General features: G+C 45.7%; 1 protein-coding gene across 4 annotated transcripts in view; it reads left to right on the top strand.

Annotated features, from left to right (window-relative positions):
- MARCHF8 (membrane associated ring-CH-type finger 8) overlaps nucleotides 1-25547 on the top strand; it is a 155304-nt gene that overhangs the window by 109802 nt on the left and 19955 nt on the right. For 3 of the 4 annotated variants that reach the window (XM_074999868.1, XM_074999869.1, XM_074999870.1), the window contains 2 exons: nucleotides 18980-19059; nucleotides 21985-22165. In XM_074999868.1, coding sequence (XP_074855969.1) covers nucleotides 18980-19059; nucleotides 21985-22165 — 261 coding nt within the window. Of the gene's footprint in view, nucleotides 1-18979; nucleotides 19060-19342; nucleotides 20183-21984; nucleotides 22166-25547 lie in introns of all 4 variants that reach the window. The other variant, XM_074999871.1, reaches the window with a different exon arrangement.

Genomic DNA, 25547 nt, shown 5'->3' with positions numbered 1-25547 from the left:
CCTGCACCAGGGCCTGCCCCCCAGATCATCCTGTGGGTCACCCCAAAGCCTAGGGAGGCCGCCCTGTACTTTCCTGTGGCCTCAGCACAGTAATGGTGGGAGTTTTACAAGCCATTTCCATGGCCATCTGGACGAAGTGTTAGACTCAACCCTTAGCAAAAACAACCTGTATAAAAATTCCCTTCAGATGCTTGAGTCTTTACTCTTCTAATTTTACAGTATTCCAAGGAATGCTGCCAATTAAACCTGTTTATTCAAATATCAGAATGCTCTGCTGCCTTTATTCCCCCCTCAATAGCACTGTGAGCTTGCAGACATCCACTGCCTCAGAAACAGCAGACATTGCAGCTGGCCAGTTGTGCTCTGAGTCCACACAGATGTTCAAGGGAACAGAAATAATGCACACTTCTCCAGCAGTGGTCCCAAGTCCAACTGTTCTGTTGACACCCCCATGCTACTTACGCTCTGTTGTTTCCTGAAGTATTGAGTCAAAACCATTCACCATTTCAGGGGTGGTGCAGTGTAATAAGTTTGCTGCCTTATTAACATGTGCCCACCCCCCCCATCCCAGCCCTCCCACAGTGAGCTGAAGGGAAAGGATTGGATTATTCTCTGGAGGCCAGAGACCCTGATCAGCATCTAACCAGGAGAGGGTCACAGTAGCCAGGGAAAGGAAGCAGCTTTCTGAGGAGATCAGAGAGTAGGACAGGTGGCACTACTGTGTGTGAACAATAAGGGAGCTGCGCAGGGTAGGCCAGGCAGCAGGGCCAGATGGACCTCTGCAGCTACAGACCAGCCCAGGAGACCAGAGACCAGGAGACGAGGCCAGGCTGAGAAAGGAAGCCAGAGGGTGAGCCAAGAAGAGGGAGGGAAACAGCTACCATACCTGGCTGGCCTAATGAGGAGGAAGAAAGAGCAGCCTGAGCTGGGGTTGCCAGTTTTGGTTGGATGTGTTCCTGGAGATATCATCACATGATGTAATCTTTTGAAGGATTAATGTTTAATTCCTGGAGGGCTGGCAACCCTAGCCTAAGCCTCGGGGGCAGGGAGCCCTGCTGCAAGCAGCCTAAGGAGAGCAGGGGATGGGGTGTGGGTGGAGCCTCAAGAAGAGATTCCTGGGTTTGTGCAGCCTGTTGCCCACCAAGCAGCATAGGTTTCATCCAAGCCCCTCGTTGCTTTCTCTGCTGAGTATTTAGAGCATTCCGTTGAAATCCACTCTAATCCTTCAGGTGAATTTCAGTTTGAGTCTCTCCAGCTATGTTTTCAGTGCATATTAGCAGTGTTTTGAGGCGCATTTGAGCTAGGCTGGCCACCCACAAGAGGAGATCTGAATGTTTGCAATAAGGATCATTTATAGAGAGGCCTGGCTTCGAATCTCACACCTGTTTGTGCACATTAGCTCCACTTACCTGAATGGTGGTGTTCATGAATTACACAAGAACATGTGGGCCAGATTCTGATCATTCCTGTGTCTTTACAGTCAACCAGTGTTGTTGTGCTTTGTCTAGAAACACCTTTGATTAATAACTGCCTTTCATACAAGCCACACAAGAAAGTAATTAAACTGTAGGGAAGTCTCTGCTTCTAAACACAGATGTCTGTTACCCTGAAATAAAGTCAGTGGTACACAGTAGCTCAAGGAAGGTTTTTATTGTCCTGATGATTCAGGGTGTCTGACCTCAAACAAAAGAATTTTGCTAATGAGATGCTTAAATTAGGTCATTAATGAAGTTAGGCTGAGAACAGTTGCCCTCAAACTAAACGTGATGTCTTGCTTTCAAGTACCTGATGGAATTTAAAAAGGCTGATGTAATATATGGCAATATCTCCAGGTCATCTGTGTGCTGTGTCTTTGTCTGATTGTTCAGGAGGGATCATTTTAAGGCAGTGGGGTTGCTCTCCTTTTAGTCTCATTTTTCAGGGGTAAACTTTGAAAATGGTAATACCGAGATGGAAGTTCGCTCTTTAAGAAATGTAAATACATTGTCTTTTCTGTGGGTTTGTACAGCTTTATCTTATTTTTAGCAAAGGTGTCCTGTAAAGTACTAAATTATTTTGGGATGAATGGCAGCCAGTGCAGATGCAAAGCAGTAGCCTAAACTCGCTATGAAATTTAAAATCCATTTAGGCTGTTCATCTGCTTGGAACAGATTCAGAGAAGCATATGAATACATACATCCGCGGTTGCCTAAAGCCTTGAAGGATTCAGTGAACGCTAGTCCATACAAATGCAGTCCAGATTTTTCAGTGACTGAGCTTGTATCCCTTCAGATGACCAATCTTACTGAAGACAGCTGCTTTTGAAAATGGATGTTTGCAGGTACCTTAGCCCAAGTAAAAGGTGTGCGTCTGAGTGTGGTTGTGTTTTTAAACAGGCCTGTTTGTTTTTTAGAGCGAGTCTGGAAAGTAGGTGCTAAAGGAGGCTGGAAGACATGGATCAAGCGAAGATTAACATATGTCCATATATATATTTTTTCCACCTCCAAGGCATGTAAGCTGGGGCTCAGGTGCCGCATGGTAATACTCTTTACCTGTGTCAAATAATCACTCAGTCTCGGGTGCCGCATTCAGATACTGGATTCCCCATGTTAACTTCATTGTTTATGCACCTAAGAAGAGCATCTTCTGAAGGGAAATGTGTCGGGGAGCAGCGGGGTAGGAGCAGGGTTCTCCTTTCATTATCTCTGTCCAAGAGAATATTTTAGGGCCATTTGAAAAACAGAGGGTCTGGTTCTCCCCATCGAGCACGAGAAGCAGCAGGCATGGGAAGCAGGAGAGCAGGGCGTACTGGGTTTTATGCGGAGAGGCCGACCCTGCACTCTGCTCCCTAGCTGTTGGTTCCATACACACAGGTTGGTGGTGCTTCGCACGCCTTTGCCCTGCACCCACACTCCGCACCCCACCCCCTCACCTCACCTGGAGCTTGGGTCCCAGCCACTGGGCCTGTGCTCCAAAACAACCCACATCCCTTACTCCCAGGTCCCACCCCTCTCCTGGCCCTGCGCCCAGGGTTCTTCCCCAGGACCTTGGTCCCAGGCCTCTGGCTCTGTGCCTGGCTGCCCTCTGCCCACCGCATGGCCAGAACTCTGTTCTTGGTTCCTCTCCCGGGGTTCAGGTTGCTGGCCCATCCCTGGGGCTCCATCCCCACTTATCCTCCCTCCCTTACCTCTGTTTGGGTCCCCACGTCCTAGAGACAGAGCTCTGCTCCCAGCCTCAGCCCTCACTGATAAAAATCTTCCAGTGCCACTGAGATTAGCTCTTATGGACTTTAAGGGTAGTTTATTTGCTGTCAAGAATGTAATTTGTGTCCTGAGATTTTGGACAGGTAAGTGGCTCACTTCCTAGTGCTTTGTAACCAGATATCACCACCAGACACGCCCTCCAAAATCGTGCAATAGGGTTTCTTCTGGGGAAGCCGACGCTAGCTTGTTTTCCAGCTCCAAGGGGCATGCTTAGCCTTAGATGTCTGGATTGTGCTATATGGCAAGGAGCAAATGTTTGAAAATAGGCTCCCAGGAACCCACTCCCGAACAGTCTGATCCTTCAGAACCACTGCCAGCAATACAGTGACACGGTGATTTTTCCTGAAGGCTTCAGCTGTCAAAATCCCTGCCCTGCTTGCCTGGAAGGACCATACAGGGGTGATACTGGCACAGCTGTTCTTGACTTACAGCATACTAGCATAACCGACAGTGTCAGTGCAGTCTATGCGGATGTGAAAAGTTTTTTCTACTGGTGAAGGACCACGACCTCACTGAACCACTGTAGTCAGGTCGACAGAGGTACACTAGCTGTGTCTGCGCCCAGACTTCGGTTAGCACAGCTGTGTTGCTTGGGGTAGATTTTCACACCCTGAGCGACAGAACTATGATGACTGAACTTTTAAGTGTACTCCACTCCTAAGGTACTGCTACTGCAATGTCCTTGGAGCATATTTAAGAGATGCCACTTTTTCAGTGGCAGCGGACCTGACTTATTCCAGCTGTTCTTCTGTGCTCTCCTGTTCTAGTTCTTAACCCCTCTCCATCTCTGCAATGCATTTATTCCATCTATAGATTCTTCTGTCAGTATATGCTGGATGTAGTTCTTTTTACCCTAGTTAAAGGGACTTACACCCAGTCATTGAGGGTTTACGGGACTGGACCTTGTGTTTAATTCTCAGTCCCACTACCCAGCTCTCTGGTATGCAGGCCCTTGAAAACAATACCTGAACTCTAACATTTATTCTACAGTCAACTTGGAGACTGTATTTAAGTTGGCTTACTCCAAGCAGTGGGAGGGAGACCTATGAACATATAACACTATGCTTTACCAGTTCTTATTTGTTAATCACACCAGCACAGTGGGGCACCAACTGAAAATCAGAGCCCTATCTTGTTAGGCACGATTCAGATACACCATGAAAAGACAGAGATCAGTGTCTGGGGCTTGGATGATAACTAGTTTCCTGCCAATTTGTGTATTTTACCATATTCAGATAAGCTACAAGTGCATTTCATGCTTATGAAAGCAAGGTGTTGACAGCAATGGACTGAGCCAGGCAATTATCGTTATTCTGCAATGGCTCTAAATAGCTTATGAATGTGTCCCTGGGGTTTAACACAAACCTCCTCTACCTTCCTTATTCATGAGATGCTGCATGTGTCATGCTGATTCTTAGGATAGAAAGTTAGAACTGGCCACTGGTATTTAGAAATATGGAGATTGTTGTGAAGTTTGAAGCCTGAGGATGGGCTGGGGACCAAATCTCACAGCACTTATTAAGGTGAAACTCCCATTGGCTACCATGGGAATTTTGTCCAGGAGGGCTTGCAGGGTCAGCATCAGGCTCTGGGGAACTAGTACGCGGGTCTTTAGAGCTGGGGCAGCTGATGTTCCCCCAGGAGGCCATGCAAAGCCAGTAGGCACCGTAAACAACACTGCCCAAACGGACCAGGGCGAGAGCATCCAGCAGCGTTCAGCTGGCCTTGCTCACTGTTTAACCATGGAGGATGCACCAGGAAGTTTTCTGGGCAGCTACACTGTCTTCTGATGTACTGCTCCAGATCTCACCTCACTTTCTGATATCCGTGTCCAAGCCCAGCCTGAGCCTGGCTCTTGCCTCCTGCTTCTAGCCTGGTAACTACCTTTGATCTCTGTCTCTGACTCAAGCCTATTGATCCTGGCTCCAGCAATTGTTCAGCTTGCCGACTGGTGCATCAGGGGCATCCTTGCCTTGCAGACACTAGCCCAGCCGTGCCCATTAGGCCATACCACTGAGTCAAGAGGGTAGGATTTACAGATATCCCAGTGGAGTGATTGTTTTGTTTTTCAAAGGTAACAGTCTAGCAGAGGTGCTGGAGCAATGTTATATTGTGGGGGTACAGAGAGAGATACTGAAACGAACTGTCAACCCTATAAATAATGAAATCCACTTCAAGAGGAAAGCGGTTGAGCCTTTGCTAATATAAACCAAAGCTGAACTGTCAGCAAGAGGCAGGCCCTGCGCACAGGATCTGGCAAGAACAGGGTCGATGTTGCAGAAGCACACTTAAGAGTTCCTAGGCACAAGTCTTGTAAACACATTTCAGGACACCAGCACGCTCCCCATAGATAACAAGAATGTACTTACCCATCCTAAGGGCACGGTCAGGATGACAGCCTGATAGTGATATTTTGAATGAACCTTCCTGTGCAAGGCGCCCATGGACATCAGAGGGTGCCACCCTGATATCTCAGGTTTGATGCTTACCATGCTGATATCTGTGCACAAAGGTGCATCTCAGAGGAACTGTCTTTGTCTAGCCTAGGGGCCAGTGGAAAGTCCTGCCGCTGACCGAGCGGAGTCCGCTGCAGAGGGCCTGCCTGTGATCGTGGTCCGGTAGAGTCTGCTGGTTAATAGGACTATGCTGCTTTGACAGTAAACCTCGCCCAGGGTCTCCCTCCCTTATATGATTGCTTGATCCTCCAGGGTTCTGGCTATCTGCACAGAGCTGGGGTAGCACGCAGGCAGCACATGCACACAACGGTTAGCAACAGTTGACAGAGCAAGGTATCTGTCAGGACACCACAGTTGTGACATCTGAGAACACTCGCTGCTAGGGCTGTTGCGCGATTAAAAAAAAAAAAGTGATAAATCATGTGATAAAAACTAATCATGATTAATCAAGCAATTTGATTGCACTGTTACACAATAAGGATACTACGTGCAACACAAACACATGCAGAAAATACTCCGTGTTTAGCAACACACACACACACACACACACACACACACACACACACACACACACACACACACACACACACACACACGAGCACCAGAGTGCTAGGGCAGGGGTGTAACCAGCTGGCAGCCCCACAGGGGGACAGCCAGAGTGGGTTGGAGGTGGCATCACTCTCCAGCCCAGTACAGGTCACCGAGCTGGAGCACTGTCTTCCCCCAGCAGTCCCCTGTGTGGCACTGGGGCCAAAGCGCTGGCATCCCCCGGCAGCTCCATATGGGGCCAGAACACTGGGGCTGCCAGCGGGGTCCCGTGCCCTAGCTGGCTTCTGGACGCAGGGCTGCCTGGGAGCTGGCTGGGGTGTGGAGCCCCGCTGGCAGCCCCATAGCTGTGGGACCCAGGCTGGAGGCAGCCCCACAGCCACGGGACCCAGCCAGGGGCAGCCTTGCATCTGACAGCAACTGGAGCATGAAGCACTGCCAGCAGCCCTGGCTGTCAGTTAAGTTTCACTTAAGTCTGTGATTAACATGTTAGTTTTTTTTTAACCTATTAGGTCTGCCCTGTGTTAATTGCAGGCACTAACATGTTAATTGACAGCCCAGCATGCTACTTCTCAGATCTGTGTTCTCAGGTAAATTGTCTCTATGGACATGGACAGCGCCGGTGCATTAGGGCCTGAGCATCTGTTCAGGCTTCACGTGTTACTGTAATACAAATAACGAAAAGGGCTAAGGTTTTTCCTGGCTGTTGCAACTCCCTAGAGCAGCATTGGCAGGCATGAGGAAAACTTCACCTACTTCCTACCATGCTTTAATCAATGGGTGGATTGCTAGTGGGCTGGGTTTGTTTTTCTCTGTCTTCAATGAGTAAGATGATCATTTTCTTTGAATATGACAAGAGCTGTTCTTTAAAGCTCAGGATAATTACTACTACCAAAGCACAGCCTAAAATGGGACAATAGTCAATGTGTGCAGCCACCTGCTCAGATGAGCAGGTAATTGGAAATATTCCCCATCTAGGGCCAGATCTGCAGTGTGCACTGCACAGAAGATCACATTGTTGGGAGGTGGTGGGAAATTTGCCTGGTCATGTGTGCAGCATGTCCCTGGAGAGAGACATTACTGTTAAAAGATGTGCTGAGTTCCTTTGCGAACGGTTTGGACTGTTCATGGGAGAAGAAGCAATTAGAATGGTGAGCTATCACAGGCTTCCTTCTAATGGTGATTCCAGTATTAACTGGGCTTCAAGGGATTATCACCTTCAAACTCTGTGTGGTTACCTGAGGAACAACACTGAAGACTGCAGGCTGACCTTGTTAAATTGCTTTAGATGGGAATGTTGGTGCCGTGTTGATCAGGTGCTGATCTTCACTCTGAGTTATTGTGAGGCACAGTTATAGCCGTGTGTTGTAGTTTGCTAGTAGTGTAATTCCCGGTGGTCATTCTAGGTGCCCTGGGCTTACTCCTCCTCTTACAGAAAGTTGGTGTTTGTCAGGTACAAGTGCACGGAAGCCAAGGCAGTGAAGCCCTGTAAAACTGGAGTTACTGCTGAATGCTGCCAGCCTAACAAAAGATCGTACTGCAGTCAAGAACTCTTTGAAAAATATTCCCAGCTATTGTATGTGTTTCAACTAATACCTAGAAATGTACTAAAATGGGAGTGAGTAGCACTGGTTACAATGAAGTTCAGGTTTTCTGAGATTAAATTTATTTTTGGTTTTGGTTTGTGATTGAAGCAAAGAGAGTCCTACTGTTTTTCCACTACGAAGAGAATGGGGTGGAAATAAACTTCTGACATAACAAGTTTTTTCAAGCTTTTATGAAAAGATCTTCTGTGTTAGAAGTTGAAATTTGACAGAGGTATGTTTCCTGAGAAGCAGAGGTACTTGTATCAGTGACAATCTGCTTAGATTTGACTGAGTTCTGAAAGTAGAAAAAAGCTGTGGAAGAGGCATGCAAATACTGCCAATCGGAAATGCAAATGAGGCATGGAAAGGGAGAGGTGCTTAATGACTTCTTTGTTTTGGCCTTCACCAAGAAGGCCGATGCAGAAATGCCTAACATAATGTTTGCTAGTGGGAAGAAGGTAGGTCTAGAGGATTTAAAAAAATAAATAAATAAAAAAAGTTAAGGATGACTTGGAAAAATATGATGTCTGCAAGTCACCAGGGCCTGATAAAATGCATCCTAGAATATTTCAGGAGCTGATAGAGGAGGTTTCTGAACTTCTAGCAATCACTTTTCAAAAGTCCTGGAAGTTGGGAGAGATTTCAGGAGACTGGAATAGGGCAAATATAATGGCCCATCTATAAAAAGGGAAAAAAAGAACAGGAAACTACAGATCAGTCAGTTTAACTTCTGTGCTGGGAAAGATAATGGAGCAAATAATTAAGGAATTAATCTACAAACATCTGGAAGAAAATAAGGTAGGAGGTAACATCCAGCATGGGTTTGTAAAGAACAAATCATGCCCGATTGATCTGAGTTTCTTTTGACAGGATAAGAAGTCTGGTAGATTAGGGAGAAGTGGTGGATGCAGTGTACCTAGGTTTTAGTAAGGCATTTGTCAGAATAGGAACAGAGAGGGAGCCGTGCTAGTCTATACACTATCAAAACAAAAAGCAGTCAAGTAGCACTTTAAAGACTAGCAAAATAGTTTATTAGGTGAGCTTTCGTGGGACAGACCCACTTCTTCAGACCATAGCCAGACCAGAACACAATCATTTGTCAGAGTTTCTCTTGATCACCTTATCAATAGGCTAAGCAAATATAACTTAGTTGGGGCCACTATAAGGTGGGTGTATAACTGGCTGGATAACTGTTCTCAAAGAGAATAACAAGAAGTCCTGTGGCACCTTATAGACTAACAGATATTTTGGAGCATAAGCTTTCGTGGGCAAAGACCTGCTTCGTCAGATGTAGTCATGCTGGAAGGGCATAACAAGTGGGGTTCTGCAAGGATCTGTTTTGGGACCAGTTCTATTCATTGTCTTCATCAACTATTAAGATACTGGCATAGAGCGCACGCTTATTAAATTTGCAGATGATACCAAGCTGGAAGGGGTTGCAACTGCTTTGAAGGATAGGCTCATAATTCAAAATGATCTGGACAAACTGGAGATATGGTCTGAGGTAAACAGGATGAAGTTTAATATGGACAAGTGCAAAGTACTCCACTTAGGAAGGAACAATCAGCTTCATACATATAGAATGGGAAATGATTGTCTAGGAAGGAGTACTGCAGGAGGGGATTTAGGGGTCATAGTGAACCAAAAGCTAAATATCAGTCCACAGTGTGATGCTGTTGCAAAAGAACCAAACATGATTCTGGGATGCATTAACCAGAGTGCAGTGAGCAAGATAGGAGTGGTCATTCTTCCGCTCTACTCTGTGCTGATTAGGCCTCAGTTGGAGTACTGTGTGCAGTTCTGTGTACCACATCTCAAGAAAGATATGGAGGAATTGGAGAAGGACCAGAGAAGAGCAACAAGAATGATTAAAGGTCTAGAGAACGTGAGCTGTGAAGGAAGACTGAAAGTACTGGGCTTGTTTAGTTTAGAAATGAGAAAACTTTGAGGGGATGTGATAGTGGTTTTCAAGTACCTTAAAGAGGGATACAATGAGAAGGGAGAAAAATTGTTCTCGTTGGCCTCTGAAACCTATCAGGGATGGTCTAGACGGTGTTTGGTCCTGCCGAGAGAGCATGGAACTGGACTCTATGACCTCTCGAAGTCCCTTACAGTTCTAGTGTACTGTGATTCTGTGAAACACCACCAACTCCCTTCAAAAGCAGCCTTCTTCCTAAGTGTTCTCAGGAAGAAGGGCGCTTTCGAAAGCGAGGCTTCCTTTCGAAGGAACCCAATCCACACAGCTGTTTTGGCTTCCAGAAATGGCTCTTTCAGAAGCTAGATCGCACAGGAATATGCAAAGAGGTGTGAGATATTTAAATCCATGCCTCATTGGCATTTCTGATTGGCCACATTTGCACACTCCTTTCGAAAGGGGGTCGGTCTGTATAGACACAGCTAAAATGTATTTCATGCATCTCCTCCAGTTTTTATTATAGCATAGTGGATTTCTTTTTGAATTCACAATATTCCAGCATTCTTTTGGTTCAAAGTATTCGTGTGTGCAAGTTGTAGGTCACTCAGAGGATAGTTTCTCCAGGTTTTATAGAGCCTGGGACAGCTGACATTCCCCCCATTAAGCTTGCAAAAAGAAGCACTCTGAAATCAGTAAATGCTAAAGTTCAGGTTGTATGCACACAATACTAGAACTGGAAGGTACCTTGAGAGGTCATCAAGTCCAGTCCTGTGCACTAATGTCCAACCTAAACCTCCCTTACTGCAGTTTAAGCCCATTGCTCCTTGTCCTATCCTCAAAGGTTAAGTAGAATTATTTTTCTCCCTCCTCCTTGTAGAACCTTTTACACGACTGAAAACTCTTATCATGTCCTCTCTGTCCTCTCTTCTCCAGACTACACAAACCCAATTCTTTCAATCTTGCCTTACAGGAGGCCATGTTTTCTAGACTTGCAATCATTTTTGTCTTCTCTGGACTTTTTTGCAATTTGTCCATCTCTTTTCTGAAATGTGGTGCCCAGAATTTGACATAATGCTCCAGTTGAGGCTTAATGAGTGGAATAAAGAGGAATAATGACTTCTCATTTCTTGCTTACACCTGTTGTTAATGTATCCCAGAATCATGGGGTAGGGGGCTTTTACTGCAGTGTTACTCTGTTAACTCCTATTTAGCTTGTGACCCACTATGACTCCCAGCCTCCTTTCCATGGTACTCATTCCCATTTCCCATCTTGAACATGTGCAAATGTTTGATTGTCTTGTCCTAAGTGGAGTACTTTGCATTTTGTCCTTATTGAATTTCACCCTATTAGACCGCTTCTCCACTTTGTCCAGATCATTTTGAATTGTAATCCTGGCCTGCAAAGTGCTTGCAACCCCTCCCAGCTTGTTATCATCCACAGACTTTATAAGCATACTCTCTCTAGTCCATTATTTAAATCATTGATGAAGGTATTGAATGGAACCAGTGCCAGAACTGATCCCTGTGTAACCCCACTCATTGTGCCTCTCCAGCATGTCTGTGAACCACTGATAACTAGTCTCTTGGGGTGGTTATCCAACTCCTTATTCACCCAGCTTAGTAGTAGTTTCACCTGGGTTATTTTTCCCTAGTTTGTTGATGATAGTCATATGAGATTGTATCAGAAGTCTTACTGAAGTCTGTGTATCACTCCTCTCTGCTCCACCCCAATCCAGAAGGCCTGTTACCTGGTCAAAGAAATCTCTCAGGTTGTTTTGACAAGATTTGTTCTCGACAAACCCATGCTATTACTTAATACATTTATTATCTTCTAGATCTTGGCAAATTGATTCCTTAATTATTTGCACCATTGTTTTTCCTGGTACAGAAGTGAAGCTGTCTGTAATTGGTCTGTAATTCTCTGGGTTATCTTTATTTCCCTTTCCATAGATAGGCAGTCTATTTGTCCTTTTGGCAGTCTTAAGAAACCTTTTCTGTCTTCCATGACTTTCAAAGGTAATAGCTGATGGCTCAGATTACCTTCCCAGTCACCTCCATGACTATTTTAGGATGCATTTCATCAGGCATTGATGACTCAAAGGCATCTAACATGTCTAAGTAATTTTTAATTTGTTCTTTCTCTATTTTAGCTCCTGATTCTATTCCATTTTTATGTTAGGCTTCCAGTCACCAGCAACCTTCTTGGTGAAAACCAAAACAAAGATGTCATTGAGCGTCTTTGCCATTTTCACATTTTCTGTTATTGTTTTTCCTTTTCATTTGTGTCAGGGCCCTACCCTGTTCTTGGTCATCATCTTGTTTCTAACATAGTTGTAGGACAATTTCTTGTTACCCTTTACGTCTCTAGCTAGTTTGATCTCATTTTGTGCCATGGTCTTTCTAATTTTACCTCCTACATCTGTTGTTTATTTATATTCATCTTTTGTAATTTGACCTAGACTTCACTTTTTGTAAGGCTCTTTAGTAATTTTAGATCATTAAAGATTTCCTGCTTAACCCCATGTGGTTTCTTGCCATCCTTCCTATCTTTCCTACAAAGTGGAATAGTTTACTCTTGTGCCCTTAATGTACTGTATGTACATTACACTCTACAGTCTTGGATGATTTTTTTTTTTTTTTTTTTGAATGGAGGAGATCGTGTGAAGGATCGCTGTTTCATTCAGGATCAAATTTGCCCTCTGTGTCCGTGATGCCTCTGCAGTGATATCTGCTGTGCAGTGTGGAAGGCCAATCGAAATTCTGATTGAAGTGTTCATTTTTAGTTTAGCTGAGTTGATGAAAAGAGAGCATTTTAGCTGAATGTTTTTGTCCATTCTTGGCTTTCACAGCCTCTTAGAGGCTTACTTGGAGAGCTTTAGGTTTCTGCTTATGCAGCTGAACTTGGAATAAGACCAGCAGTTCTAATATCTGTCTCTTTTGGGGGGATTTGTAACTCGTCAATAATATTTTACATTTCACTAGAGTCTTTCATCCCAAAGCACTGCACAAGCTGTGAGCCTGATGTTGTTTTCACTGACAGTTCTGACATTGAGGGCTGGCAGGATTGGGCCTTGTGTGGATCCCGCATCACTGAAATCCAGCCTCTGGGGACAGGAGCCACAACCAGCCAGTCCACATCGGTACTGTTCTACAATGTAAGGAAAAGAGACCCCATTCAGATAAAAATTGCCATAGGAACTAAAGGCCATTGTTAAGTCAGTCTGGCCCTGTTTAGAATCTTTTACAAATACATGTTAGAGCCCTATAGTAACAGAGAGAAAGCCGTGCTAGTCTATACACTATCAAAACAAAAAAGCAGTCCAGTAGCACTTTAAAGACTAACAAAATAATTTATTAGGTGATGAGCTTTCATGAGACAGACCCACTTCTTCAGATCACAGCCAGACCAGAACAGACTCAATATTTAAGGCACAGAGAACCAAAAATAGTAATCAAGGTCAACAAATCAGAAAAATATTATCAAGGTGATAATATGTTTGATATTTGCTCTGATTCGCTCACCTTGACATTTTCTGATTTGTCAACCTTGATTACTATTTTTGGTTCTCTGTGCCTTAACTATTGAGTCTGTTCTGGTCTGGCTGTGATCTGAAGAAGTGGGTCTGTCCCACGAAAGCTCCTCACCTAATAAATTATTTTGCTAGTCTTTAAAGTGCTATTGGACTGCTTTTTTGTTTTGTTAGAGCCCTAGTTACCATTGTGGGTTTCAGATTATGGACCAGGTCATTGGGCCTTATCCTTAAATGACCTGGAGCCAGCTGGATCTGCCTATTTGGTCTTTGCCTACAGAAGTCTGATCTAACCTTGGTGCCTCTTTCTGTTCAGGGACGGCAATAAGAGGCCCACCACTGCCCACCTCAGCTCTTCACTGTCCCAAGTACCAGTCTATGGCTTTGCTGGCTGGGGTAGGGTAAGGATATTGGGAACAAAGTGAGCATGCCTCACCAATTCTGAGAGGGATAAGGGCCCTTCCAGGCTGTTTGACACGCAAGGAGCTAAATGGACCATGTGATTCCAGACAGTGGTCTCTCCCAGTTGGCAGCTCTGAACAGAAAGATGTTCGAGGTCCACTGGAGTGAAAAAGCAAATCCCACCTCTCCAAGCCGGGTTAGAAGGGTGGAAGGGAAGGAAATAGCGAACACCAAAGATACCATCTTCCAGGCCCTTCTTTTGCCCCTTTGTTTGTTTGTGTTGGCCCCATCCTAGGCCCCATTGTGCGCCCTTCTCCACCATGTTTTGAACCTCTTTTTCCCACATGGAGAGCTGTCTGAGGATTGAATGGTGTCCAACCCCATGAAGCCCTTGGAGTGGGTGTAGATTGAGCCTCTTTATCCCTTCTGCACTAGACCCAGAGGCCCTGGGTATGAGCCAAGCCAGGCCTGAGTCCGCACAGACAGTGTAGAAGGCTTTCATGCTCCTTTTTGCTGTGTGGAGCGGAGCTCAGGGTTCAGCCCTGTATCCAGAGTCCATGTTGCCAGAGACTTCCCATATCTTGTCCTATCACATCCTTGATACGAGTTTATCTTTAGAATAAACTACTGTGATTTCAGCAACAGCTGCATTTGTGTTTCCAAGGTAGAGCGTAACGTGTTGTTTCACTAGGTCAATATTTTGTTTCTAAAATCTTGTTAAATATGTCCTGAAATACAACAGCATTTTAAAAAAAATCTTATTAATGGGCATTTGTGTAATTACTGCAGCTCCAAATGTCAGCTCCCACACTGATGTGGTGGTGTTTGTTCTTTTTGAGAAACAACCACAATTTCCACAAAACATCATTTTGGGAGAAAGGAACATTTAATGTCAGAGGAAGAACCTGTTTTGAAGTTGATGCGATGGCACTAAAACAAAACCAAGAATTTCCAAAAATGGTCTGGCACTATCTTGAACTCACCTCAACATACGTGGTAGAAATGTAGCACTTTAAAGACTAACAATTATTTATTTGGTGATGAGCTTTTGTGGGGCAGGCCCACTTCTTCAAATCAATCTCATTTCCAGTACAGACTGGCATTTATAAGTTACATAGAACTGAAGGAGGGGTATGAGGGGCAGGGAGATATTACGTGTCCTGCCTGAGATAATTACAAGCATCAAAGGAAGAGAAGAAGTCCTTGTAATATGTGAGGTCATTGATGTCTCTGTTCATACCACGTGTTAATGTGTCAAATTTGAATATGAATTCCAACTCTCAATTTTCTCTCTGTCATCCGTTTTTAAATTCTTTTTGCTCCAGGACACACATTCTCAGGTCTTTAACAGAATGGCCCACTACACTGAAGTGTTCACTGACTGGCTTATGTGTATTGAGATTCCTGATATCTGCTCTATGTCCGTTTATTCTTTGGCGAAGGTTTTGCCTGGTCTGTCCAATATACACAGCAGCAGGGCATTGTTGGCACATAATAGCATATATAATGTTTCTGGAAGTGCACGAGAATGTGCCTTTGATCTTGTAACTAACATGGTTAGGTCCAGTGATGGTATCCCCAGAATAAATATGTGGACAAAGCTAGCAGCGGGGTTTGTTGGAAGGAGAAGTTCCAGGATTAGCATTGCTGTGGTGTAGCCTGTGACTGCTGGTGAGAATCTTCCTTAGGTTAGGAGGCTGCCTATAGGAAAGGACAGGCCTGTCACCTAGGGCCTTCTGGAGTGTAGCATTGTGATCCAGAATAGGTTGTAGGTTTTTAATGATGTGTTGCAGGGGTTTGAGTTGGGGGACTATAAGTGATGACGAGTGGTGGTCTATTGTTTATCTTCTGGGACCTATCTTGAAGTAGCTGGTTTCTGGCTACTCATGTGGCCTTGTCAATCTGTTTTTTCACTTATCCCGATAAATGCCTGGTAGAGATCTTGTAGTTTTTGGTCCCTGTCGGTAGGATCAGAGCAGATGCGATTGCATCCAAGGGCTTGACTATAAACGATGGATCGTGTGATGTGTGCTGGATGGAAGCTAGAGGCATGTAGGTAAGTGTAAGGAGTCAGTGGGTTTCCAGTAGAGAGTGGTAGCAATGTGGCCATCAGTGATTTGCACTGTGGTATCCAAGAAATGTATTTCTCGTGTCGAATAGTCAAGGCTGAGATTGATGGCAGGATGCAGGTTGTTAAAATCTCTGTGGAATGCTTCCAGAGTGTAAAAAAAAACAAACCAAATTGACAGGGTTAGGACTCACTTTGTCACCGGGGTGTTGATTCCCATGGTGTAAAATATGAGCTCTGGTCCTGCGGGCTAAGCTAATATAACCAACCATTGATGATGAAGCTTGCTGGTTTATCATACCATTAACATAATTCATACAGATTTTGGCCTAAAGTTTTCTGTGACTATTGTTTTGTAGGTGTATAAGCAAAGTTATTCATACTCAGTAACAAGATGAACCTAAATTTGGCAGCAGAATTGCTATATTTTGTGGCAGCTTCATTTAAATATACCATAGATGCTTTCAATGAATTACAGATGTACAATATTATAATATAGTGCATTAGCCCAGGTGCTGTATATTTCGATAGGGTAAAATACACTGAGTGTACTGTCTTGCATTTTCAGTTTTTGTATGCCAAAGATTTTTGTCTTGACTTTGCAGAACTGCATTGCAAAAGTTTTCATTGGGAAACCTGAGCTTTTGGTAGCTGGGCCATGGACAGTTAAGGTGTCTGGTAGTTGTAGAAATGAGAGAGCCCGCATTTGTGGCCAGCCATGTCAGTGGGACGTTTCTGGTAAAGGTCCAACAATGAAAATAACGAAGGGTCCTGTGGCACCTGATAAACTAACAGAAAAGTTTGGAGCATGAGCTTTCGTGAGCACAGACTCACTTCATCAGATGCATCTGATGAAGTGAGTCTGTGCTCACGAAAGCTCATGCTCAAAACTTTTCTGTTAGTCTATAAGGTGCCACAGGACCCTTCGTTGCTGTTACAGATCCAGACTAACACGGCTACCTCTCCAATACTTGACAAAAATGAAAGTGTTAGTCTTTGTTCTTTTAAACTGTCGGCACTCCTTGAGATGGGGTATTTAGTTCCTTTCAGAACTATTTTTTCTGTCTGCTTTCAGACTCGGGAGATAACAATGCATTGACATAATTTTATTTTTTAAATCAAGCTGGGATTCTAGAGTGCAACTCTGCAGCAAGATGTGGAATACACAGCAGATTCTTCAGTCATGAAATGTAGGGTAGCCTCTCTGCAGGTTATCCATGTTGTTAGAGGTTACTCATCACTGTTTCCTTCATCTGAAGTGTCACAGCACACTTCAGAATGGTAGAAATATTTCACAATCACCCATAATAAAAGTGAGCCATACAGTCTCAAGATGTATTAGATCGTGTAGTCCTACTCTTTGCCAGGGCAGAATTTTTCCATAGAACATTTATCAACATTGTGTCCATTCCAGTTTTAAATGCGCTGAATGCTGGATCTTCTGCCACTTCCCCTGCCTGATTATTTCACAGTCTAATCTGTGGCTTTTCCTGTGATTCAGGGTAAGTTTTCCCTTTCTTAATTTCAATCAGGTAGAAGGTGATCTTTATTTTTCATCTGATTTGAGCAGAACTCTAGATTCTCCTTTAAGAGATGTGCCTGTGGTCGCTCAACTCCAGGTGAAGGTGCGTCCCTAAGCCTTACTTCAGATTTTTACAGCAGTGTCCTTATGGATTGTACATGCTTAGCGCCTGGCTCTTGAGCTGTCAGTGCTTGAACAGCACATGCATGGCCGAGACTCTTCAGTTCCTTCTGTTTGACCTGCTAGAGATGAGTTCCTCAGTCCTATTATCCTTCACTGTTATACTTTTATCTACAGATTGAGCCCTTCTAGTCCAGCACCCTCGGAACCTATCTGATTCTGAATGAGAGAACTTGCCAGACCACGGGAGATCAATGTTATCTGGTAGCATTACCAACATTTCCACTGCTTACTGGGTTCACAGAAGACATTTTGGAACAAATTACAGCTAAATAATAGCAGAGAACTCTGAGAACCAGGACTGGTGGCTGTAAACAAAGTTTATGGGGCCAGAGGCAACATGGTCACCCCCTTAAGTGGTCATCTGGCTAACTACAATCATGGCAGACCACGGATGTTTTCAGACGAGAGTGCTGGATTAGAGAGGTTCAACTTGTACTAGTGTTTTAGTTCATAGTTATTTAGACTCTACTTTGGAATGTGTACCTCACTCCATTGTAGAGGAGGGACTGAGGAGCCTGGGTCATGCATGCATTGTTCAGGCATTGACAGCTCCCAAGGCAGGCACTGCATTTGTCACAATTAAGTGCAACTCGAAATCACACATTTTGAGGGTTTACTGTAACCTTCTTTTCAGCCGCATCATTTCAGGCAGTGATTTTTGTCAGGTCTCCACAAGCTAAGTGCTACCTGGCCTTGCCCCCGCACAGAGGGGAGACTGTAAATTCAGAATATAGATCCTGAGAGTGTAAAGACCAGGTCAGGAAGGGTTCTGATTCAGCAAGGGACACTTCCCTGTGAACTAGTACTGATCATATACCCCAGAATGGTGTCTGGGATGCTAAACTGTGGTGTGACCTTTGGAAACCCAGGGCCCTGGCCTCTTGTGGTCATTAAGAGTCCTGCAGTATTATCAGTAAGAGTGGGAATGTCAGAACTTGTGTGCTTGCTAAACCCTCATTCGGTAAATACTCTCTCCCTGTATACTTCCTCCTTTGAGTGAATATGGCATTCTTCCTCTCCTGGATTCTTGTTCTTTGCAGAGTTTAAAAGCTGCCAGGTTTCACCCTGGAGAAGGCTGCATTTTGATGTAAAGAGGTGCGCTCCTGGTAGATTAACTCTTCCAAGGGTTGTGATGGTGTGTGCTCACTGTTCTCACAAAACAACAAGAAGTCCTGTGGCACCTTATAGACTAACAGATTTATGGGAGCATAAGCTTTCATGGGCAAAGACCAGCTTTGTCAGATCGATCTTTCATCATACATCTGACAAAGTGTGTCTTTGCCCACAAAAGCTTATGCTCCCTTAAGTCTGTTAAGTCTGTAAGGTGCCACAGGACTTCTCATTGTTTTTGCGGATACAGACTAACTCAGCTACCCTACTGATAAATTATTCTAATGAAACTCTTTGGCACTCAGCACTTGCCTCCACAATCCTCACTCATCTGCAGCTGCCCCAAGATTGTGCAGTTGTGATGCAGTTGCTGTCCCCAGACACTGTTTTTAACACTAACCTGTGATTTCTTTTTGCAGGCTGGCAGTCCAACCTCTGTTTCTGCTCCTCATAGCTTTTCTCGGACTTCAGTTACACCCTCCAATCAAGATATCTGCAGGTAATGTTTGTTGCTTGCAGAGCTGCAGCAGGGCTTGTACCAGGACTGATTTAGGAAAAACTCCATGTACATTAGGAAGTAAGCGTCCTAAGGCTCTGATCCTAAATGTCCCATTCGTTTCAGTTGAACACTGTCTCGCTGCTCGATGGTATCTGCTTACTGTTTGCTTGCTGTTTGCCACCCCACACTAGCCATAATTCCCATTTCGTCGCTTTGATTATACGTGTTCTCTCGTTTAATTGTTTTTACTTTCTGTGCTTTTATTCCACTGTTCTGCATGCAGTTCCAGTGCAGTGTTTTCTGAATGTTGTCATCACAGTCCAGTGCAGTCTGCTGTTGTCTTGAAAAATCCTCACTGCCAGAATTCTCTGACACAAGGGGTCACAGTGAGAGTAATCTGTCAAGACACGTTACAGGCCTCAAAGAGAAAGTCCCATGGGCAGGACTGGGTCCATGTGAAACATGCAAAAGCCCCACGAGCTCTGAAATTCTCCAAGTCCCTGAGCGACATGGACCAGAAGGCGCAGGGTGTCACAGAGGGCTTTAACTATGGGGAGCGAACGTCCTCTGAAGGCAAACTGACCGCCTCCCAGGAACAGTGTTTGAGGATTAACAGATTTAATCAGAAAGAGAAGATATCGCTCAATCTCAGGCCTTTTTCTTTTAGCAATTCTAAACACTCCTACATGCCATCTCTTTCCACCGACTACCTAAGCGCCGTGGGAGCAGCTGAGAAGCACCACGCTGTGCATATACCTCTCCTGGAGGACAAGGCGGACAACGAGACGTTGTCGAGGGGCAAAAAGCTGCTGCGCTACCTCTTCTCCTTCTCCCACAGCTCGAGTGCCAGCAGCCTGCATAAGTTTTATGAACTGGAGAGTTATTCGAGCCGTTTCCACGCCGCAAAATCCTCCAGCGTGCTGGTGGAAAGCACAGGCTTCTGCTCCGATGACATGGGGGATGACGACGTGTTTGAGGACAGTGCCTCAGAGAAGATGAAAGCCAAACAGCTGCGGGCACCCCTCTGTTCAGTTGAGAGAGACAGTGACCTAGACTGCCCTTCTCCCTTGTCTGAAAAAATGCCCCCGCTCTCCCCCGTGTCCACGTCGGGGGATGTCTGCAGGTTGGTTTACAGAGGGGCCTTCCTTCGCCCCCTCCCATGCACGGCGGTGACCTGCTCTGCTCTCCCTGCCTTGGTTCTCTCTCACCTTGCTTTAATATGTGCAGTTTGAGACCTGCTGCTTTTCTGATGCTTCATCAGTCTGATAAGTGGAAGTTTCCCTTTCAATCAATGCACTCTTTGCAATCCAAAGCAATTCGTTCTACAGCTCCACGTTCCAAGGTGGACTTATTGGTGCCAAACCCAGGGATGCCTGAGAAAATCAGCTACACATATTAAAGGCCAAGCTGAAATTTCTTAGTTTAACGAGCAATGTGCTTTGCTGACGGTCATTGGAAAATTGGCCATTTAAGCGTCACTTCCCAGACTTGACCAGTTTACGCAGGATTTTTTTTAGGCTTTTCTGTTCATTTCCACATATTTATTCATAAAGGGCCTGAGGTGATGAGGGGGATTCAAGGGTTCAGTGTTAGTGATGGGCCAGTCTATGGTCTTGGTGCATGTCCGTCATGTGGGGTGAAACAAGAGAGGTGTGGTCTGAACTGTGCAGCTGCAGTTGCTTGACCAGATCTGGACAAGAGAGTTGCACCAGAGGTAGCTGCCTGGATCTGCTTGGGCAGGCATCCAGTGCGGTGAGAACTGGCCCAACCCCCATTCTCCTACCCATCGTCTTCCCCAGCCCCTCTTCCTCCCTTACAACAGACCCAGCTCCTGAAAGCCCCACAAGGGACCTTCTGCTTCCTGGCTTCTTCTGTGTTACCACCTGTCTCCCCAGTGCTATTCATCCTGCCTCTTTGCTCAGCACAATCCACCTCATTGTCTGTTCCCATCCCTGGGTCCCAGAGAAACATGTCTGCCTACCCACCTGGTTGCTCACCCAGCAGTCGCAGGTACAGACTAGCAGCTGGGTCCCAGGAACTCAGCCAACTGTGAGTTGGTGGGGTGCTCCAGAAGATACTGGCCCCATGCTCACTGACCTTCTGCACTCATGCCCGCAGTTTTGTTCCTCTCAAACTGTTTAAAACCACCTCATGAGAACTAATTATCAGCCAGCTGGCCTGGCAATACACAGCATCTGGGGTGCTTCTTGCCTGAGCTCAGAATGGGATGGGTACTGCTCAGTGCCTGCCAGGCTAATGGGTAGGGCATGTGGGGGACTTTACCATAGCTGTCATCAGCAGCCTTCCAGAGTGAATGAGTAGAACTGGGGCAAAATATCCCAAAGTTCCCAGATTTGGAAAGAGTCAAGCCGGAGCTTTGCCTGCTAGAGTCCATCTCTGAGTACTTTGTACGGGCAATCCTACTTCTCAGAATGAAATATTTAGGCTTCCTAGGCTAGCCCTTGATATTTATGTGGAAGTTGTATGTGTGGTAGGTTGCTTGCTTGCTTGTTTTTAACTGTAAACCACAATTAGCTTTACATCTCTGTGAGCATGTTCTGTCCTGGGAAGTGTCGTCCGTACTGCTTAAATGCCACTCTCAGTAAAGTACAATTGTTCTGGTAGACAAGATGATGTGTTGTAATTTCTTACCCTGTTCTTTCTCTTTCCATTACCAAATCTTTTTCAGACCTTGTGAGCTAGACAGAAGATGTGGTGTTAGTCGTGTTTGTGCTCAGTTATTGTGTTGCATTTTCTTTTATTTATTGGCTTCACTTATTGAGTAATTGTTTTAAACGTACGTTGTTTCGGATCTGCATTGGTTGACCATGCATGATCACAAATGTTAAAAGCTTCCTCTACGTAGTTTTGGCTTTTCCCCGTCTCTGCTTCTCTCTCCTAATGAGCTGCTTTGCTTTGATTCAGGATATGTCACTGTGAAGGAGATGATGAGAGCCCCTTGATTACCCCCTGTCACTGCACAGGAAGTCTTCATTTTGTACACCAGGCCTGCCTGCAGCAGTGGATCAAAAGCTCCGACACCCGATGTTGTGAGCTCTGCAAGTATGAGTTCATCATGGAGACCAAATTGAAGCCTTTACGAAAGGTAAGTCCAAGGACAGGTTCCAAAGAAATAGTTGGCCATATAAAAGCATGGCACAGCTTGGATAAGTGACTGGTTTTAAACATGGCCCAGTGGGACTCCATGCTTATCATCCCTCAGTGATTCCATATCTCTCAGCTTTACTGATATAGTCCAAAGGAGAGGACTCTCCTTTGGACTATATCAGTAAAGCCGAGAGGGGAATAGTGGCATCTGGGCAGCCCAGGGTCCCAATAATCGCCCAAGCTCGCGCCTGGAGAGGTACTCCAGCATTGCTAACAGCGTTGAACCACCACGGGAGATAACAGATACCGGTTAGCAGCTCTTGCTTGATTGGCATAGAGAACGAACGCCAGGAGTTGCCTCCGACGGTGGGAGAGATTGTCGCGTCTCACTGGACAGTCACCGCCCGCCTCAATCTGGGCAGCCCCCAGCCAATAAGGGTGCTGTCCCGCCACAGTTCACCTGCCTCATTGGGTGCGTGAGGCTTAAGGTTCCCAAACCTGACAAGTGACCTGAAAGCTAAGCATCAGGAAAACCAATAAGAAAATCAACAAGAAAAAGAAACCATCAAAGTTTTAAGCTTGCTTGCTGGAATGCGCCAGACCATGCTGACAGGTCTGACTGAAGATCTTCAGGACATCAGCGATACCCAAAAGACCGCTGTCATCAATGAGGAACTGAAGAGGCTCCAAGTTGACATTGCTGCTCTGCAAGAGACACGTCTCGCAGATTCGGGATCTCTAAAGGAAAAGGACTACACCTTTTTCTGGCAGGGTAAAGCCCGAGAAGAACCCAGGGAGCATGGTGTTGGCTTCGCCATCAAAAACACCCTTCTACAAATGGTGGAATTAGTCATGGGTGGATCAGAAAGACCCCTTCAGGTCATACTTCAAACTCGCGCTGGTCCTGTCCACCGGATCAGCGCTTACACCCCAACCCTGTACGCCGCACCGGAAGTAAAAGACAAATTTTATGATGTGCTTAGTGCTGCCATAGCGCAAATACCTGCTCGCGAACAACTGTACATTCTGGGTGACTTCAATGTGAGAGTTGGAGCCAATTGTGACTCGTGGCCTTCCTGCTTAGGCCACTTTGGTGTGGGAAAAATGAATGAAAATGGTCAGCGTCTTCTTGAACTTTGCACATACCACAATCTGTGCATCACAAACACATTTTTCCAAACCAACCCACAGCACAGAGTGTTATGGAGACACCCACGCTCAAAACACTGGCATCAACTAGACGTGGTCATCGCTAGATGTGATAACCTCAAAAACGTCCTTCTGACACGCAGCTATCATAGTGCTGACTGCGATACAGATCACTTGTTAGTTTGCTCCAAACTCAAGGTGATTCCCAAGAAGCTGCCCTGCTGTAAACCAACTGGAAGGCCCTGCATCGATGCCACAAAGATGGCTAACTCAGAGAGAGCTGAAAAGTTCAGAGCGACCCTCGAGGAGAATCTGCACAGCAACCCTGGGGGTGCTGATGTGACATCCAGATGGCAGCATCTGAGGTATACAATGTACAACACGGCCTTGTTGGTGTTTGGAAGAAGAGCTAGAAACACAAATGACTGGTTCGAAGCTAACTCCGATGAGATGATTCCAGCCATCGAAAAAAAGCACGCTGCGCTCCTGGAGTACAAACGTTCGCCGAGCCAGAATACCCTGCAAGCGCTCAGAGCAGCCAGAAAAACACTACAGCAGACGGCCAGGCGCTGCGCCAATAACTACTGGCTCCAGCTATGCAGCAGCATCCAGACCAGTGCTGACTTTGGTAACCTCAGGGGAATGTACGAGGGCATCAAGAAGGCATTAGGACCCACCCAGAACAAGATGGCACCTCTGAAATCCAAATCTGGTGAAGTCATCACTGACAGAGCCAAACAGATGGAGCGCTGGGTCGAGCACCACTCTGAGCTGTACTCACGTGAGAACATTGTGGTCGACTCAGCCCTCGATGCCGTCGAACTCCTACCAGTAATGGACGAACTGGACCAGGAACCAACTGTGGATGAACTGAAGAAAGCCATCGACAACATTGCAGTAGGAAAGGCCCTGGGCCAGGATGGTATACCACCAGAGGTAATCAAGTGTGCCACAGACACTCTCCTGGAATGCCTACATGAGCTACTGTGCCTGTGCTGGAGAGAGGGAGAGGTTCCACAGGACATGCGCGACTCTAACATCATAACCTTGTGTAAGAACAAAGGAGACAGAAGCGACTGCAACAATTACCGTGGAATCTCCCTCCTAAGCATCACTGGTAAACTGTTCACTCGCGTCATCCTCTGCAGACTCCAGAAGATTGCTGAGAGGGTGTATCCTGAATCACAGTGTGGATTCCACGCAGAGAGATTTACAGTCGACATGGTCTTCTCTCTGAGGCAGCTGCAGGAGAAATGCAAGGAGTAGAGGAAAACACTCTATATGGCCTTCATCGACCTAACCAAGGCCTTCGACTTGGTCAGCAGGGATGGACTGTTCAAACTGCTCCACAAGATAGGATGTCCGCCACGGTTACTCAGGATGATCCAGTCTTTCCACGTAGACATGAGAGGAACCGTCCGATACGATGGCACATTATCGGATGCTTTCAGCATCAGGAGCGGCGTCAAACAAGGATGCGTCCTTGCTCTGACATTGTTCGGGATCTTCTTCGCGCTCCTCCTCAAACACGCCTTTGGATCTTCAACAGAGGGCATCTTTTTGCACACAAGATGTGACGGGAAACTGTTTAATCTTGCAAGGCTGAAAGCTAAATCTAAGGTGCGGGAAGTCCTCATGAGAGAGATGCTGTTCACAGATGATGCTGCTGTCGTGTCACACACACAAGACCAGCTTCAGAAGCTGCTGGATCGGTTCTCCAAAGCATGCAAGGACTTTGGGCTCTCCGTCAGCCTAAAGAAGACAAATGTACTTGCTCAGGATGTTGCTGTTTCTCCATCAATCAGCATTGACAACTATACATTAGAGGTCGTCCACGAGTTCGTTTACCTGGGGTCCACCATCACTGACACCCTGTCCTTGGAGACTGAGCTAAATAGGAGGATCGGTAAAGCAGCCACAACTCTGTCCAGACTCAGCAAGAGAGTGTGGAATAACAACAAGCTGTACACACACCAAAATGCAAGTCTACAGAGCCTGCATCCTCAGCACCCTCCTTTACGGCAGTGAGACTTGGACCCTGTACGCCCGCCAGGAAAAGAGGCTGAACATCTTCCACTTGCACTGCCTCAGGCACATCCTTGAAATATCGTGGAAGGACAGAGTGACCAACACCGCCGTCCTCGAGCAAGCTGGAATCCCAACTATGCACACCCTCCTCAGGCAGCGGCGGTTCTGCTGGCTTGGCCACATCCACAGTATGAATGATGGAA

Source organism: Carettochelys insculpta, chromosome 7 (genome assembly GCF_033958435.1).
Source record: "Carettochelys insculpta isolate YL-2023 chromosome 7, ASM3395843v1, whole genome shotgun sequence".
Taxonomy (NCBI): domain Eukaryota; kingdom Metazoa; phylum Chordata; order Testudines; family Carettochelyidae; genus Carettochelys; species Carettochelys insculpta.
This window is presented reverse-complemented; position numbering and strand designations above follow the sequence as displayed.